The 17,465-nt window shown below is 36.5% G+C and overlaps 1 protein-coding gene across 12 annotated transcripts in view; it reads right to left on the bottom strand.

Annotated features, from left to right (window-relative positions):
• mtmr1a (myotubularin related protein 1a) overlaps nt 1-17,465 on the bottom strand; it is a 28,336-nt gene extending 10,871 nt beyond the window's left edge. Inside the window, exons 1-12 of one of the 12 annotated variants that reach the window (XM_051899618.1) lie at nt 17,112-17,465; nt 16,664-16,732; nt 16,417-16,522; nt 13,611-13,634; nt 12,509-12,532; nt 10,625-10,690; nt 10,116-10,194; nt 9,932-10,026; nt 9,681-9,788; nt 2,789-2,890; nt 2,616-2,699; nt 2,329-2,478 (exon numbers count right to left, since the gene is read on the bottom strand). In XM_051899618.1, coding sequence (XP_051755578.1) covers nt 2,329-2,478; nt 2,616-2,699; nt 2,789-2,890; nt 9,681-9,788; nt 9,932-10,026; nt 10,116-10,194; nt 10,625-10,690; nt 12,509-12,532; nt 13,611-13,634; nt 16,417-16,522; nt 16,664-16,732; nt 17,112-17,236 — 1,032 coding nt within the window. In that variant the 5' untranslated portion in view covers nt 17,237-17,465. The remainder of the gene's footprint in view (nt 1-2,328; nt 2,479-2,615; nt 2,700-2,788; nt 2,891-9,680; nt 9,789-9,931; nt 10,027-10,115; nt 10,195-10,624; nt 10,691-12,508; nt 12,533-13,610; nt 13,635-16,416; nt 16,523-16,663; nt 16,733-17,111) is intronic. The other 11 variants (XM_051899619.1, XM_051899620.1, XM_051899622.1 and 8 more) reach the window with 11 other exon arrangements.

The following is a 17,465-nucleotide window of genomic DNA, read 5'->3' as shown; positions in this document are numbered from 1 at the left end:
GATTTGCCCCGGTGATCACTACTGAGCGTTTTCTTGTGGATTGTATTTCTGTTGCCGTTGGACTGTGTTTGTTTGCCACCTGCCCTGATCCTTGCCTGTTATTTGGACTGTGTTTGTTAGCCGCCTGCCCTGACCATTGCCTGTTATTTGGACTGTGTTTGTCTGCCACCTGCCTCGACCATTGCCCGTCCCTGTTTATGCCTCTGCCTTCGCCCCTGTCTGCTTTGGTAATTATCTTAATAAAGCTGCAAATGGATCCTCATTCTGTCGACCCGTCATTACAACTATAATATTAAAGGTTACAACAGAGTCTAAACTATTTAATTCAGTTGCTATTTATTTTTAGATATGATAATCAACATTCAAAAAAAAATTGCACATAGGCAGGTTTTGCATTAACTTCTAAATCTAATTATAAAATTATTTTTCTACTCCAATTCATTTTTGAAATATAATCACTTACACAATTACTGTCATAACTTGTTTTCATGGCATGACTATGCTCGGATTGTCTGTTCTCCTTCTGTGCTTTTTCCTGTTGTGGCGGTTAGCAAACAGCTTTGCATTAAAGCGCGCCCCCCTTCTGGATTGGAGTGTGGATCGCCTGTGACTGACTCTATTCTTCGCCTGACTGTGTGTACCGAACCATGACGTCCGTACTGTGACCGCTCCGTATGAATATGTGTGTGTGTGTGTGCGTATATTGTATTTTTATTAGGGGTGACCCTGAATAGTTGAGGATTCGATGCTTCGATAGGAGGAGCCTGATTCGACTACCAATCTCACTGTCGAATCTTCGCAGAGGTGTTATGAAATGAGATATGGGGGTGCTCAATATCTGATTTTACATAGACCTATCGGTTTTCTCCCAATAAGTTAATATACAGTATTATGATAATACTGTAAATAAAAATGTGAAAAGACAGAAGATTTTAATAAATATTTTTAATGTGCGTGAATAAATCCAACCACCCCTGTGACAGAGTTAAGTTTCACTTTCCATGATCCGTGACTGAAAGAGGAGCATCTTGGCGGCAGGGATTAAATCTTTAACAATGTCTCGGATAAGAAAATCTAAAGTGTAGAACTGGATGCACTCTGAAATGGTAAAAGATGATCCAAAAAAAGTAAGATGCAAGTTGTGCCAACAGCTCATGTCCTTCCACTCAACATCGACAAACATTGTGGCGCACTTCTGCCGGCCAACGTTAACGAGTTGACTAGCACACTATTTGTAAAGACTCAAATGGACACAGGCAGATCGAGTGAAAGATTAAATTTTTTTTTCCCCGATGAGGTAGGCTACAGTTGATTTAAAAACATTTCAGCCGGTTCTAATTTGATTTTTGGATGCTGTGAACATTTAGCTAAAAAGACTACCACTCCAGTTTAGTGTTTATTGCTGCAGTTAAAAAGACAAAGTTGACAATTCTGGCTATACTTTTGTTATTTTAATAATTTCTTTAATTCTAATTTATTTATTGATCACTCTTGGTCACTAATTTAACTATTTGTGGCTTGGGTTTTGAATATATGTTCCCCTGCACTTTAAGCATTTTGCACTTGTGACTTGATTATGGCTATTTCGTTTTTTTTTTTTTTTTTTTTTTAATTATTATTATTTTTAGTTTTTAGAACGGTCATTTCTAATTCAATTCTGTAAATTAATTTTTGATTGTTTTTCGGTGCATCGATGTTGCGCTGTAGATTAGTTAAAGCTTGCTCGCACAGGCAATTTAGCCGATTTAATTTGATTTGCCGACATGTGAAATACATGTGAAACCTATCTGCAGTGTGGCCTTTCTGCGATTATTTATATATTTTATTTGGATTTATTATTAATCCAAAATGTTTTTATTCATTTTATTCTATATCTTGTGTGGTGTTTAGGCCTTACTTCATTTTCTGCATCCCGCTCCATCTTGTGCACAGTTAAGCGCACGAGCCTTTCCTTTGGCCTTAAGCGCGGAAAGAGTTCATGCGCACTTGTGGACTGCTGTTTTTCAAGGACCCCATCCCCCCCTCACCCGCCCCCCCAGTTATTATATGTATATTTTCAGGATTCTTTAATGAATAGAAAGTTAGAAAAGAACAGAATTTATTTGAAGTAAAAATCTTTTGTAACATTATAAATGTCTTTAAATGTCTTGCTGAAGTATTAATTTCTTTTTAAAAAAATTATTACTGACCCCAAACTTTTGAATGGTAGTATATTTGTAACTAATATTACGTGGTAACAACCCAATGTGTAAAATCAAATAAAAGATGGAAAAAAAGATGATTTGTAAGGTAACACTGCACAGCCCATAGACACACACGCTCACTTACTGGTATACGATGTTTCACTCTGAAAGAGGCCACTCGTTTGACTTCATCCTCTGTAATACTGGTTGGGATAACGAGCAGAGCAGGGTAAGTGTCACACACTTCATAATTACTGTTGATCTTACTGATAGTCCAGCTCTCATTCGGCAAACCCTGCAGATAGTGTGGGGACAGAAAAATGAGAAAGGAGAAACTACAAAGAGGCTGAATGAAGCAGTATTATTCTGACTTCATGTTTTCAGTCAGACAACTCTACTTTTTTTTTTTTTTATGCAACATGCAAGTCTCACCATTCTTTTATACTCAGCCACTGGATCATAAACCTTCCATCCATCCTCAGGAAATTGCTCTTTGTATTGGAAGGCGAATAGGGACTGGAAGAGAAAAGGAGCAAATGGATTTGAGGATCCATGAACCAACTGCACTCAAACCAATCACTGCTCTGACTGGAGCCATGACGTACCAGCTCATTGGACAGGGGGAAGGCATACTTTGTCAACACATCTAAAATCTCCAAATTACTCTGTGGCTCCTTTTTATAAGCAAACCTGGGACTCCTCATATCCTATTAAGACAAAACACAGATCATTGGCATGGAAAAATTACAGTTTTGGAGACTGAAATCAGATTAAATTATGAAAATAAGATATTTCATGCTTTAGACACCAATTTAAAAACCAAAAACATTTTATTATGTTTCCTATAAATATGGATGTAAACTTTCCACTGTCAGGCCGAATGGTTCTCATTGCATAACCATACACAACCGTGCCGAGAATTCCGGGCTGAGAACGGTTTGTAATTGTGCCGTGCCGTACCAGGCTCAAGTGGAAACAAAACTGGAACTTTTCCTTACCATTCTAAGAACCATTTGGCCGACAGTGGAAAAGTGGCTGTTAACGATTTGCTTATTTACCTAGTATTATGAAGTACACAATATAAAATTAAAATATAATTTAAAAAAAATATTTTTTGAAAGAAATTAATACTTTGATTTAGCAGCAAGAATGCATTAAATTGATCAAAGCTTTTAAACGGCAGTGTATCTAAATTTTAATTTGAGAACTTTATTCATCCATTGTACCAAAGACATTAGTAAGACATAAACCATACAGGCCTAACATTCAGACTAAACCTTTTAATAAGAAAACTGTAATTGAATCAATAAACAAGATGAAGCAATAGAACCGATTATGATTATTATTTCCAGCCAAACAGAGATGCATTGGACCATGAATTAGGGCTATCTTGGCTCAGTATTACAATATGTGATATTATTCGGCATTTTAAAAATGTTTTTTTTTTTTTTTTTTTTGCTATATAAATATATGTTACGACGTGTTCAGCTGGCACAAAGATTCAAAAACAAAACAGGCTTTATTAATAATCCAAACACTCCAATTAACATGCAGGAGAATAACGCAAACCATACAATTCATAAACGAGAACTGACCAAGAACAACTGAAACAAGGCTATATAAATGAGTAGAACAAAGGAAGGCAAACTAGACATGTGAAACTAATATGCAACTTTAGAATCAAACGAGGATATAAAATAATTAACTCATAAAATCGAAACTAAACAGAGCGGGGAAACAGGAACTAAAAGAAACAGAACAGAATGTCAAAATTAGGGTCCAGGTAACAGAACATAAACCTGACAATAAGACTGCTGATATTTCGAGAAGGACCTGGCTGCAGAATGGTGCGGGGCTACACATGTCACTCCGCCCCATATTTACTCTGATTGGCTTGGTCGTCTTTCATAGGCATACATAATAGGAAATGTGTTTGACAACGGAGTTGTCTTCTCTATAATGCACAGAAAATACAACATTAGCCTATCCCGCAATAGCAAGAGAAAATAATTATGAATGTTTATTCATGGTGGACGGTGTACAAACACTGTACTTAAGTTAACGTAGAGAAACACTAAAATATTACTCCAGTAAAAGAGAGGTTTCTAATGTGACACATGTAAGACAGACCTAAAATGGGTTAGAGGTCAGTCTGACTTTATTATGAATTATTAGGAGCACACTTGATGTGAGAATATCATATTACTCCCTGATCTTGGCTCATTTGAGTGGGACAAGACCAAATCAAGTGTTTATTGTTCACTTGACTTGCTTGTTAACTGCTGCAAGTTTAATCTTCAGAATCAGTCGAATTCACAAATGAACTATTCAGTGTTATTTGTGAACCAGCTGATTGAAAAGAATCTGCCCAAAAGATTTGCTCATGAAATGGTTTCATGAGCAAATGATGATTTCTTCTCTTTAAAATAAAGAGATACAGCATGTTTTCCTGAAATTAAGTGAAGGAAAAAGTCTGATATTATGTTTTGCAATGTAGTACAGACCAAGAAAGTTTCATAAAAACTAAATTAACAAGGCAGACACATTAGCCTATTGTAGTGTCATTTCGTTATAATACAACTGCACCCAACATGGCTTATAAAAACCAATAAGAACTTCTGTTGTGCGTCTTGCTATTTTATTTAAATTAAAATGGTTCTGATACATCTTTTTCATTTCCTTTCTCATACTATGGTGATAAGAAATCACATTTCATGAATCATTTAATTCATAATTCATTCCTCTACCTGAAGACCTGACCCTCCTGGTGTGGATAATCAACCAGTGCATTTTTGTTTAAATGTTGTGGGGTTGTTTGTGCATTAGCCTAAAGACCAGCTTAATTTAGCAAAACAATAATTTCAGTGACATTACAATATACAGGCTAATGTTTTTTTCTTATGTGAATTATAATGAAGGCTTTGTGAAACTGCACAGCTTTTTCCAGTTCATACAGATTTGAACGACACATACTCCGTCCTTCACCTACTAAGAACACATTTCCTATCATGTATGCCTATGAAAGACGATCAAGCCAATCGGAGTAGGTATGGAGCAGAGTGACACGTGCAGCCCCACCCTATTCTGCAGGCTGCAACCAGGTGTACTTGGAAATCTCTACAGGTTCTAGACAGGCTGTCAGTCAGTGCAGGTTAAATTATAGGTGGCGGCAAAGGACTATCTTTGAGTGAGTCATTAAACCCTTCATTCAACTAATACACTCAAAAACACTTTCTTCGTATGTTGAATACGGAAGGCAGTCTAGCGGAAGCTAGATATTTTACTTCATAACTTGTTAAATATGAATTTTTTTTTTTACACAAATGTATCGCCTTTATTAACCCCACTGGAGCCATGTGGAGTACGTTTATGATGGATGGATGTAGATGAAAGCACTCTCTTCAGCTCATACTTGTGAACCCTGTTCACTGCCATTATAAAGCTCGGATGCGTCAGGATATTTATTAATATATTTCTGATTGTGTTCATCAGAAAGAAGAAAGTCATATACACATAAGATGGCTTGAGGGGGAGTAAAGCTTGGGCTAATTTTCATCTGAAAGTGAACTAATCCTTTAAAAGGGACCTATTATGCAAAATTCACTATTGCATGGTGTTTGGATATAAATGTGTGTTGGCAGTGTGTGTACACAACCACCCTTTAATGATAAAAATCCAACCACTCCTTTTTTTTTAATCCCCATAAATCATAAGGAGTGTCTCTGAACAAGCCATTTCCAGATCCCTGGCAATGTGACGTCACATTAGCCACAGGCCCCGCCCACGAATGTTTACAGACACTGCCTTTTTAACATAGAACCGCCCTGGGGTGCGTTTCCCGAAAGCATCGTTAGCCAACTATGGTCGTAAGTCCCGCTGAACTCTATTGGTAACGACGGAACTTGCGACCATAGTTCGCTTTGGGAAACGCACCCCTGAGCGAGTTCACAGCGAGTTTACACAGTCCGCCATGGCTGCACTGACGAGAACGTCTCCCAAGCATTTTCGGTGTTCTGTAGCTGGATGGATTAATCCACATAGTGATGCTGGATATGACAGTATTACAGTTCATCGGAGTATTACAGTTCATCAGAGTTGATTTACGGATATAAAGTTTACCAGTTTATTAAGCACCACCCAAAAAGGCATAAGATCTTTATATATTTGTTTACTGTTAGTTGTAACGAGTGTTTCTGTGTAATTCGCTGTGTATGTTGATGATAATGCAAGGGAGAGAGAGTGAATTTATGGATAATATTTTAATTAGAGATCGACCGATATGGGTTTTTCTATAACCGATGCCGATGTTTAGAGGTCAGGGTCAGCCGATGGCCGATATGTGCTGCCGATTTTTAGGGCCGATATCTTGAAGTTTTCCCCTTCATTTGCATGCTAAAATCTCACACTAATAATAAGTGGATGCACAACATTTCTAAACTTAACATCATTTATTGAACACTGACTTGATTTACATAAAAGTTTTAGAGCATTTATCAAGCTGAATGTAAAAAATGTAAACTTAAATATACATTTAAATAAAATAAATACAACTTTATAAATAAAAATCAATTAAAAACTTTGTCATGTTGCACAGCCTTGTATGCAAGGACAGTGCTAAACTCTTAGTGATTTCTGACATTCTTGACGGTTAACGTTAGACAGGTTTAATGAGGATAATAACTGCGACATATATATATATATAGACAGCAACGTGCAAACTTTCAAGTCGTGCAAACTTTGCGGAAAAGTTATGCCGGTAAAAGCTTAACCTCGGTCAGTTTTTTTTAAAGTGAAAGTAAAAGTGACGGAGCTGCCTGACGCTGCATTAACGGAGCATTTTCTCTCAGAGACAAATTTCAACATAATATGCTGATAACGGTATATAACTGTCTTAATTTATTCCATTATTTCTCTTGTGGCCCGTACATATAGTGAAACAAATGAGAAGAATAGTATTTCGTGTTAAACAGCTTGTTTTTTTTTTTTTTTTTTTTTTTTTTTAAAGTTGGTGCTTAAAGTAGCCTAAGCTGCTCTTAATTTTCATTTATGACTGCAGTGGAAATATTATAGACTGTTAATAATTTTAATTATAGGTCTAATTCATTGTATAATAGACCTAAAAAAATGTTTAAAACATTTTCAAAGAGGAGCTGATAGCCTAATCTTTTATTATCCTTACAGCACGTCAGTTATGCGGTGATGCGCTGTGAAATTATTGCGGGGCAAATTTATTATAATATTAATTTAATAATAAAAGTAGCTTACCTAATAGTAATAATAATAGACTAGAAGAATGTAACAGGTTTACATTAATTGGAAATGCCAAATCCTCTTAATATTGCCAATATTTGTCGGAGTAACGTAGCCCTCAATCACGCTGCAGTGTTTGTGAGAGCTGCCGCCTTCTCCACCCCAAGAACAGAGTGAAATTCTCCGACTCCGATACAGGAAAAATAAAACAGAACTTATAACATTGGGGCTAATATGTTAGCAAGCAAGCTGCTGGTAGTTTTGGACAAGTTTAAGTGAAGTCCTTAAAGTTAACTACAAGTAAGCGAACCTTCAACCAGCTGTATAGCATTATGCCAGTTCCCGACGGTTTTATGCTATCCGTTGTTTCTTTCACTAAGTGGAGCAACACTTCATAGTTTACTAGTAATATATAGTAAATATATGGTCATAGGACTTGGAAATATCAGAATTTATGCCTTAGGCTACCTTTATCTCCCAGGACTGTTGTTGAAACTTTTGGAAATTTACATGCGGCAGCAGCACATTCCACCGCACCAATAACACAGGGCTGCCCGCGGACGTGCCTGGCTTTAAATCGGCGCTACTAAACACGGATATCGGCTGATGCCGATATATTAAAAAAAGACAAATATCGGCCCGATATATCGGCCGACCTGATATATCGGTCGACCTCTAATTTTAATGCACATTTGCACTGTGTTTTATTAAGCTCTTACAGTGATTTTTTAGAGTGAAAACAGACGCTTCATCTTTTGTGTAAAGTACAATAAACGTTATAAAACTCATCTGTAAAGTTTTGGCCATCATTTCGGACGGGGTCTGGTACAAAAGGCTTGTACTAATATAGTGGAAGAAGACAATATAAGTTATAACCATAATTAAACTAAACTATACCTGTTCTCTCTCCATGCAGCATATATTCGCAGTTTTATTCGCAGCTCTTAGGCCGAGCGCAGCAGTTCATGTGCATTTAAAGGGCACACACTGAAACAGCTTGTTTTTGCTCAACCCCAAAAAAGTGGCAATTTTAACATGCTATAAAAAATGATCTGTGGGGTATTTTGAGCTAAAACTTCACATACACACTCTGGGGACATAAGAGACTTATTTTGCATCTTGTAAAATGGGGCATAATAGGTCCCCTTTAAGTAAAAAATAGCCAGTTGGCGGGGAAAAAAATAAATTTTTCACTATTGTTATCATTATTAAAGGGTTAGTTCACCCAAAAATGAAAATTCTGTCATTAATTACTCATCCTCATGTTGTTCCACACCCATAAGACCTTCGTTCATCTTCGGAGCACAAATTAAGATATTTTTCATAAAATCCAATGGCTCAGTGAGGCCTGCATCGCCAGCAAGACAGTTAATACTTTCAATGCCCAGAAAGCTACTAAAGACTTTTTGTGCGCCAAAAAAACTAAATAATGACTTTATTCAACAATATCTAGTGATGGGAGATCTCAAAGTCACATGATTTCAGTAAACGAGGCTTCGTTACGTCATAAGTGTTTCGAAATTTCAATGGCGCGTGACATTGGCAGTTTGATTCACGCTCCGAACCACTGATTCGAAACAAAAGATTTGTTAAGCTTCGAAGCTTCATGAAGCAGTGTTTTGAAGTCGCCCATCACTAGATATTGTTGAATAAAAGTCGTTATTTTGTTTTTTTTAGCACACAAAAAGTATTCTCATCGCTTTACAATATTACGGTTGAACCACTGTACTCACATGAACTGTTTTAAATACGTCTTTAGTAGCTTTCTGAGCATTGAAAGCGTTAATTGTCTTGCTGGCGATGCAGGCCTCAATGAGCCATCAGACTTTATGAAAAATATCTTAATTTGTGTTCTGAAGATGAATGAAGGTCTTACGGGTTTGGAACGACATGAGGGTGAGTAATTAATGACAGAATTTTCATTTTTGGGTGAACTAACTCTTATTATCTAAACTTATTTAACATTCAATACCCATGCATGAAGTGTAAAACAATAAGGGCATAGCTTTATGAAAAAAGGGAACATCATGGATGCTTGCATTCCTCTGCGGTTGGCTTGTCAGTATCACTGTATTACAATATTGCGGTTATTGCGACAGCCCTACCACGAATCAGCTAAGACAATAATTACCCCTGCAGACAGTCTCTGTGTTTAACCCAAACACTGACACTCAGCTCTATTGTTGTGGTGGATGTTTACTATGGGAGGAACAGACCGGGACGTAGGTGAATGGTGGTGCATCTGACCTTACAGACGATCTCCATGCCACTAGTATTCTCCCCAAGACTCTGTACACTGATAGCCTCCAACCTGCTGATAGCACCCAGGTTCACATCCAATATGAAAGGAGAGTCCTGCAAAGTGATGAACAGAATAAGACATCTGCTTAACTTTAATGTTTAATTTCATTGTGTGGCCATATTACACAATATCAAGACACTATATTGATCTCGAAATAGACAAAGAGATTAAATTCTGTTCCACTCTTGAGACGCACCCGTTCTAGACTGACAAAGTAGAGTCTGTAGTCCGTGACTGTGAGTGTGCCGGTCACAGCTCCAGAGAAAGGACAGATATACATCACATCTTTAACTGCAGAGACAGAAGAAAACAAATGTTACCCAACACTACGACACAAGCAGAAACCGGAAACAAGAGTCAACAAGAATGATTTGACATACCAGTGGTTGTGATCGTCTCTCCAGGGACCAGTGGGACTTCATCCATGGGCGCTTGCTTTCGTGCATCCTTGAATATTTGCTACAGGGTAAAAAGACACCAAAACCTCTCAAAATAGCAGTTATTTTATCATGCTAAATATTCGGTTCATACATAACCGTTCAAAAGTTTGGGGTTAGTAAGATTTTTTACAGTTTTTGAAATAAGAAGGCTGCATTTATTTGATCAAAAATACAGTTCAACAGTAAAATTCTGAAATGTTATTACAATTTAAAATAACTGTTTTCTATTTTAAAATATTTCAAAATATTTTAAAAAGAAAGTTCAAACAAAGCATTTATTTGAAATAGTAAATATTTTTACATGGTTACAAGAAATTTTGAACGGTGGAGTAAGTTTCTCATAATAAAATAACTGATATCATGAAGTCTGGGCTGATGTAAGGGCTTGACAGCAGAGAGCCAGAGGAGGGTTAGAGTAAGCAAGTAGAGCTGAAGCGAGAGAAACTTGCCGTAGTGTGAGACGGCAGTTCATAGTCACTGTCAAACTGACAGCCATCTTCACCAGAGTCCAGAGACTGAGCAGCGGCCGCAGAAGAAATACAGAATATGAGACAAAGAAAAAGAGGAGAAAGAAAAAGTTTGTTTTAAAGTTCCTGCAGTTTATAAAGAAGTTTAGAAACAGAAAGAGAAAGAATGCAACCGAGATAATAGTTGCTCTTTGGGGTTGATAGGTCACCTCCTCACGCAGAGACAGGAAGTGTGATTTGAGGAGGCGAGAGAACACAGAAAAAATACAGCTGCAGCCATCACTACTACACTAATACATCTGTGCTAATGGTAACTAAATAATTCAAATGGATTTGTTTTAAAGGGTTAGTTCACCCAAAAATAAAATTTCTGTCATTAAAGGATTAGTTCACTTCTGAATGAAAATTTCCTGGTAATTTACTCACCCCCATGTCATCCAAGATGTTCATGTCTTTCTTTCTTCAGTCGCAAAGAAGTTAAGGTTTTTGATGAAAACATTCCAGAATTATTCTCCTTATAGTGACTTCAATGGACTCCACTGTTGAAGGTCCAAATGTCAGTTTCAGTGCAGCTTCAAAGGGCTTTAAACAATACCTGAAGAGGAATAAGGGTCTTATCTAGCGAAACGATCGGTCATTTTCTAAAAAAATACAACCGTAATATTGTAAAAAAATACTGTATGTACTACGCCTTCCCTTTTCTACTTACGGAAAAAACGGAACTGGCGCTGCGTTCATTCCGTAAGTTGAATAGGGAAGGCGTAGGACATACAGCGTAAGCTTTTTGAAGAATATGGCACTTGCAAGGCGATCATTTGTGTTTATAAAGCATATACAGTTGTATTTTTTTAGAAAATGACTGATCGTTTCACTAAATAAGACCCTTATTTCTCGTCTGGTATCGTTTAAAGCCCTTTGAAGCTGCACTGAAACTGACATTAATTTCTTTGGACCTTCAACAGTGGAGTCCATTGAAGTCCACTATATAAGGAGAACAATCCTAGAATGTTTTCATCAAAAACCTTAATTTCTTTTCGACTGAAGAAAGAAGGACATGGACATCTTGGATGACATGAGGGTGAGTAAATTATCAGGAAAATTTTATTTGAAAGTGGATTAATCCTTTAAGACTCATGTCGTTCCAAACCCGCAAGACCTTCGTTCATCTTCGGAACACAAATTAGGATTTTTGATAAAATCCGAGAGGTTTTTTGTCTCCCATAGAAAGCAAAAAATTTGCCACATTCAAGGTCCAGAGAAGTAGTAAAGACTTTATTAAAACAGTCAACGTGACTACAGTGGTTCAACCTTAATATTATGAAGCGACGAGAATATTTTTTGTGTGCAAAAACAAAACAAAAATAACGACTTTATTCAACAATTTTTCCTCTTCCCTGTTAGTCTCCTACGCAGTTGACACAGTGAACGTAGTGCAGAACTTCCATGTTCTACGTCAGAACGCCGACTCCTGTGTCAGCATCACATGCATACGTCATGGTGCTCACGTGAACAGCGTTGGCCAATACCAAAAACACGGAAGCTCTGCACTGCGTTCACTGCGTCAACTGCATAGGAGACTGACAGGAAAGAGGAAAAATTGTTAAATAAGTTGTTATTTTTGTTTTGTTTTTGCACACAACAAGTATTCTTGTCGCTTCATAACATTAAGGTTGAACCACTTCGTTGCTTTCTATAGGAGATAAAAAAAACCTCTCGGATTTCATCAAAAATATCTTAATTTGTGTTCCGAAGATGAACGAAGATCTTGCAGGTTTTGAACGACATGAGGGTGAGTAATTAACGACTAACCCTTTAATACTTATGGTGTGTTTCTACAGATCTCAGACTCTTGATCTTGAGCCTTACCCTTAAGTTTGTCCTCCTGGATACCTGGAGATCACACATCAGACATCAGACAAAAATTAGTTACAAACACACACACTTTCATGAACATGTAGGTACAAAAGCACACCGACTGAATCTCAGTGAAAATGTCAAGAAATTTATAAGGTCATATTTAACTCCAAAATCAGATTTTTTTTTTTAAGAAAATAAATATTAAGCCTATTTTTAGGACCATTAATATTTTTGAGTAATCTACTGTAATGTAAAAACAAAATAATAAAATATAAAAATAATTCTCATTACTGTAATGTGTTAAAAATAATTTTTTAACTGTCAAGTGCATTAGTAAAGAACAATGTTAAAAAGCTATACATTACTGTTTAAAGGTGTTGAACTTTTTTTTTTTTTAAAGAAATTAATACTTTTACTCAAGGATGCATTAAACTGATTCAAAAGTGAAAAGACTTTAACATTGTTTCAATTGTTAGTAAAGACTTTTACATTGTTTCAAAAAAAATCAACAATTTCAAATAAATGCTGTTCTTTTGAACTTTCTGTTAATCCTAAAAAAAATTGTATCAGTTTGCTAAAAATAAAAACAGTAAGTAGCAAGCTTTATCGAACATTCCATAGGAATGAACTGGAGATTTTTGTGAGCAGCACAATTCACTAAAATGTGCATATAATGCAGTTAAAATTGCACGTATATTATTCTTACATTTGATTAAAATAGATTTACATCAGAAAAGAGCAAAAGCTTGTCTATGGTAGGTGGCAACAGCTGTATCCTAAAAACAGGCTTCATTTTGTATGAAAATTATTTATTTTTTTCATTTCGAATTTGGTGTGAAATATGACTGAGACATTTCTTCATTTAACACCTGGATGAAGCATAAACAAGGGCTTAGGAACAGAGAACAAACATATAAAACTGTACAAAAAGACAGTGAGCAAAACACAATAATGCAAACATACTGAACACACACAAACCTAAAGCAAACTACAGCAAGTGTGCACAAACAATTTTTATGAATATATATTCTCTAATTTACAGCTCAAAGCAGGGCAGAGCAGTGGTCCCGTTAAAGCAAAATGACAAACACCCCACTGCCATCACCCTTACCCTGAAATCTATCTTCTTCCCAACCTGTCAATCAAAAACACAATATCATAATGGCTCACACTGAGACAAGAACTTGAAAAACTGGGCCACATTCATTCTGAATACCACGTTTCCAAGCTTAAAGATAATCTACTACAGTAACACAATAAAAATGCAAATCTAATCTTAATCATTTTAACTCAACTCAATATTTCACTTCCATACGTTTGTTTGTTTATTTATTTGGTAAGCAGCAGTGTAACAAGTGGGATCATGTAGAGTCAGTTGGTCATTAAAGGGATAGTTCACCCAAAAATTACAATTCTGTCATCATTTACTCACCCTCAAGTTGTTCCAAACCTGTACACATTTCTTTCTTCTGTTTAACACAAAGGAAGATATTTTGAAGAAAGTTTGTAACCAGGCTGCTTTGGGGAACCATTGAGTTCCATAGTAGGAAAAAAAATACTATGGAAGTCAATGGTGCCCCAGAACTGTTCAGCTTCCCATATTCTTCAAAATATCTTCCTTTGTGTTCAACCGAAGAAAGAAATGTATGCAGGTTTGGAACAACTTGAGGGCGAGCAAATGATGACAGAATTTTCATTTTTGGGTGAACTATGCCTTTAATACAAAACAAACCCATTCATGGTTGCTTATCACACAGTCAAGGTTTATTTTATGGTAATGAGTCACAACCAACTGGTTGTACATCACCCCTTACATATTCTAGACCAGGGGTTTTCAATCTTTTAAAAATGTCACGGGTCCCCATATATGATCATTCTCATGCGAGGGACCCTATCCTAAAATTCTAAAGGCAGCTATATAAATTTTTATTTATAAAGATTCATTTTATAAAGACCCAATCATACTGTGAAAAACAAATATTATAAATATGTGTAAAATATTATTTGGAAAATATTTCGTTTATCCGTTTTTCTACTCACTATAGTGCATTTTTTATTTGTTTATTTGGCAATATTTTTACAATAAGGTCTCATTCATGGTAATGCATTAAAGGGTTAGTTCACCCAAAAATGAAAATTCTGTCATTAATTACTCACCCTCATGTCGTTCCACATCCTTAAGACCTTCGTTCATCTTCGGAGCACAAATTAAGATATTTTTAATCCTAGAGGTACAGTTGCAAGAAAAAGTATGTGAACCACTTGCAGAATCTGTGAAAATGTGCAAAATCTTAACAAAATAAGAGAGATCATACAAAATGCATGTTATTTTTTATTTAGTACTGTCCTGAGTAAGATATTTTACATAAAAGATGTTTACATATAATCCATAAGACAAAAAAAATAGCTAAATTTATTAAAATGACCCAGTTCAAAAGTTTGTGAACCATCGATTCTTAATACTGTGTGTGGTTACCTGGATGATCTACGACTGTTTTTTTGTTTTGTGATGGTTGTTCATGAGTCCCTTGTTTGTTCTGAGCAGTTAAACTGAGCTCTGTTCTTCAGAAAAAATCTCCAGGTCCTGCAGATTCTTCAGTTTTCCACCATCTTTTGCATATTTGAACCCTTTACAGCAGTGACTGAATGATTTTGAGATCCATCTTTTCACATGGAGGACAACTGAGGGACTCAAACACAACTATTAAAAAAGGTTCAAACATTCACTGATGCTTCAGAAGGAAACACGATGCATTAAGAGTCGGGGGGTGAAAACTTTTGAACAGGATGAAGAGGTCCAAATTTTTCTTATTTCGCTTGAATATAATTTTTTTTTTCATTTAGTACTGCCCTTCCGAAGCAACAGAAGATACTTTCATGTTTCCCGGAAGACAAATTAAATACAATTTACCTTGATCTTCAAATTCCAAATGTTTTCACCCCCCATCTATTAATGCATCATGTTTTTTTCTGGAGCATCAGTGAATGTTTGAACCTTTTTTAATAGTTGTGTTTGAGTCCCTCAGTTGTCCTCAGTGTGAAAAGACGGATCTCAAAATCATTCAGTCACTGTTGTAAAGGGTTCAAATATGCAAAAAATGCTGGAAAACTGAAGAATCTGCAGGACCTGGAGATTTTTTCTGAAGAACAGAGCTCAGTTTAACTGCTCAGGACAAACAAGGGACTCATGAACAACCATCACAAAACAAAAAAACAGTCGTAGATCATCCAGGTAACCACACACAGTATTAAGAATCAGTGGTTCACATACTTATGAATGGGGTTATTTTAATAAATTCAGCTATTTTTTTTTTATATGTAAACATCTTTTATGTAAAATATCTTACTCCGGAGAGTACTAAATAAAAAATAACATGCATTTTGTATTATCTCCCTTATTTTGTTAAAATTATTAACATTTTCACAGATTCTGCAAGTGGTTCACATACTTTTTCTTGCAACTGTATATGACTCCTCCATAGAAAAGCAATTTAACCACCCCTTTCAAGGTCTACAAAGGTACTAAAGACATCGTTAAAAAAGCGACAAGAATACTTTTTGTGCGCAAAAACAAAACAAAAATAATGACTTTATTCAACAATATCTTCTCTTCTCTTCCAGGTTCTACATCAGTGTGTTCCGAAGGTGAACGAAGGTCTTACAGGTGTGGAATGACATGAGGGTGAGTAATTAATGACAGAATTTTCATTTTTGGGAGAACTAACCCTTTAACATGAATTAACAATGAGCAAATGTTCATTTATTAACCTTTGTTAATGTTGGTTCACAGTGCATCTTATTATTTATTTATTTTTACACTGTTTTTCCCTAGCACTTCCTTGTGGCCCCCTGGGGGAACCCAGTTTGAAAACTCCTGTTCTAGAGAATATGATTGTAAGTGAAAAACATCCTCTAACCTTGCATTCGCGGGTAATGGCTTCTGGAGGGACACCGCCAGAGATCTGGCTGGAGATAGTGGCCGCTATCAGCTGTTTACACCACTCTACATGAGATCCGGTAGGACTGTGTGAGAAAAAACAATTAACATATAACACACTCAAGCAAGTACTTCAGTCAATGTATTTGATGATGTGAAACTACAGACTCCATACTGGCAGTCAGATGCTTGTATTAATGTGCAGTGCTGACATCCTGTGGTCTTACTATAGACTAAAGATGACAGATGGCGATATGAGGTCAGAGAAATGTGCCATACAGTCTGATCTTTCATCGCTGAAAAACGAAACAACATATTGCACTACTTCCATCCAGGCTTTAAAAATATATATCTTCCTCAGCGTTTTAGTTAATGTATCACTTCTTGGTACCAAAAGTAATAACCTTAAAACGACGAGAAGATGCATTCTGTTTCAGATGGATAGAAAGCATTCTCAGTTTTAATAAAAATAGATTTGATTCCAGTATTGAGCAGAAATAAACTATAATGTACAGTATAAAGGGCTAATATTATTATAACAATAGGCATATAACACGGGCTCATCTGCCCATCACAACAGTCCCTTTAATAACGCGCGTGCACACCGTACAGCGCTTTTTTTAATGAAAAATTCACACATCACCGCACAATTGAGGATAAAACCAAGGCATGCACCTGTCTAACGAATCCACGCTGTCTTGTCGAGATGCAGGGATTCCTATTCCGAGGTTTCGCGGTTTTCGCGGCACAGGCGGCAGCACCGGACTGTCCGAACCCGACGAATGCTGCTGTTTCTCCATTTCCCACCTTCCCGAACTCAGTCTAGTAAGATGTGACTGTCTTTTAGCTTCCTCCAGTCCGAGAGCTGAATTTCTGTTTTTAGGAAGTCATCTCTATGTGGCTGTACGTGTGCAGCAGTCTGCGGTTGTCTCTGCTTCCTGCTCTGCTGCTGCCGCTGACAAATAGCGAGCGTTTCTCTTTATTTATGTCAAGGAAGCAGCCATGACGAAACCCCCTCCCGCCATAAGC

Source organism: Ctenopharyngodon idella, chromosome 7, assembly GCF_019924925.1.
Source record: "Ctenopharyngodon idella isolate HZGC_01 chromosome 7, HZGC01, whole genome shotgun sequence".
Taxonomy (NCBI): Eukaryota; Metazoa; Chordata; class Actinopteri; order Cypriniformes; family Xenocyprididae; genus Ctenopharyngodon; species Ctenopharyngodon idella.
This window is presented reverse-complemented; position numbering and strand designations above follow the sequence as displayed.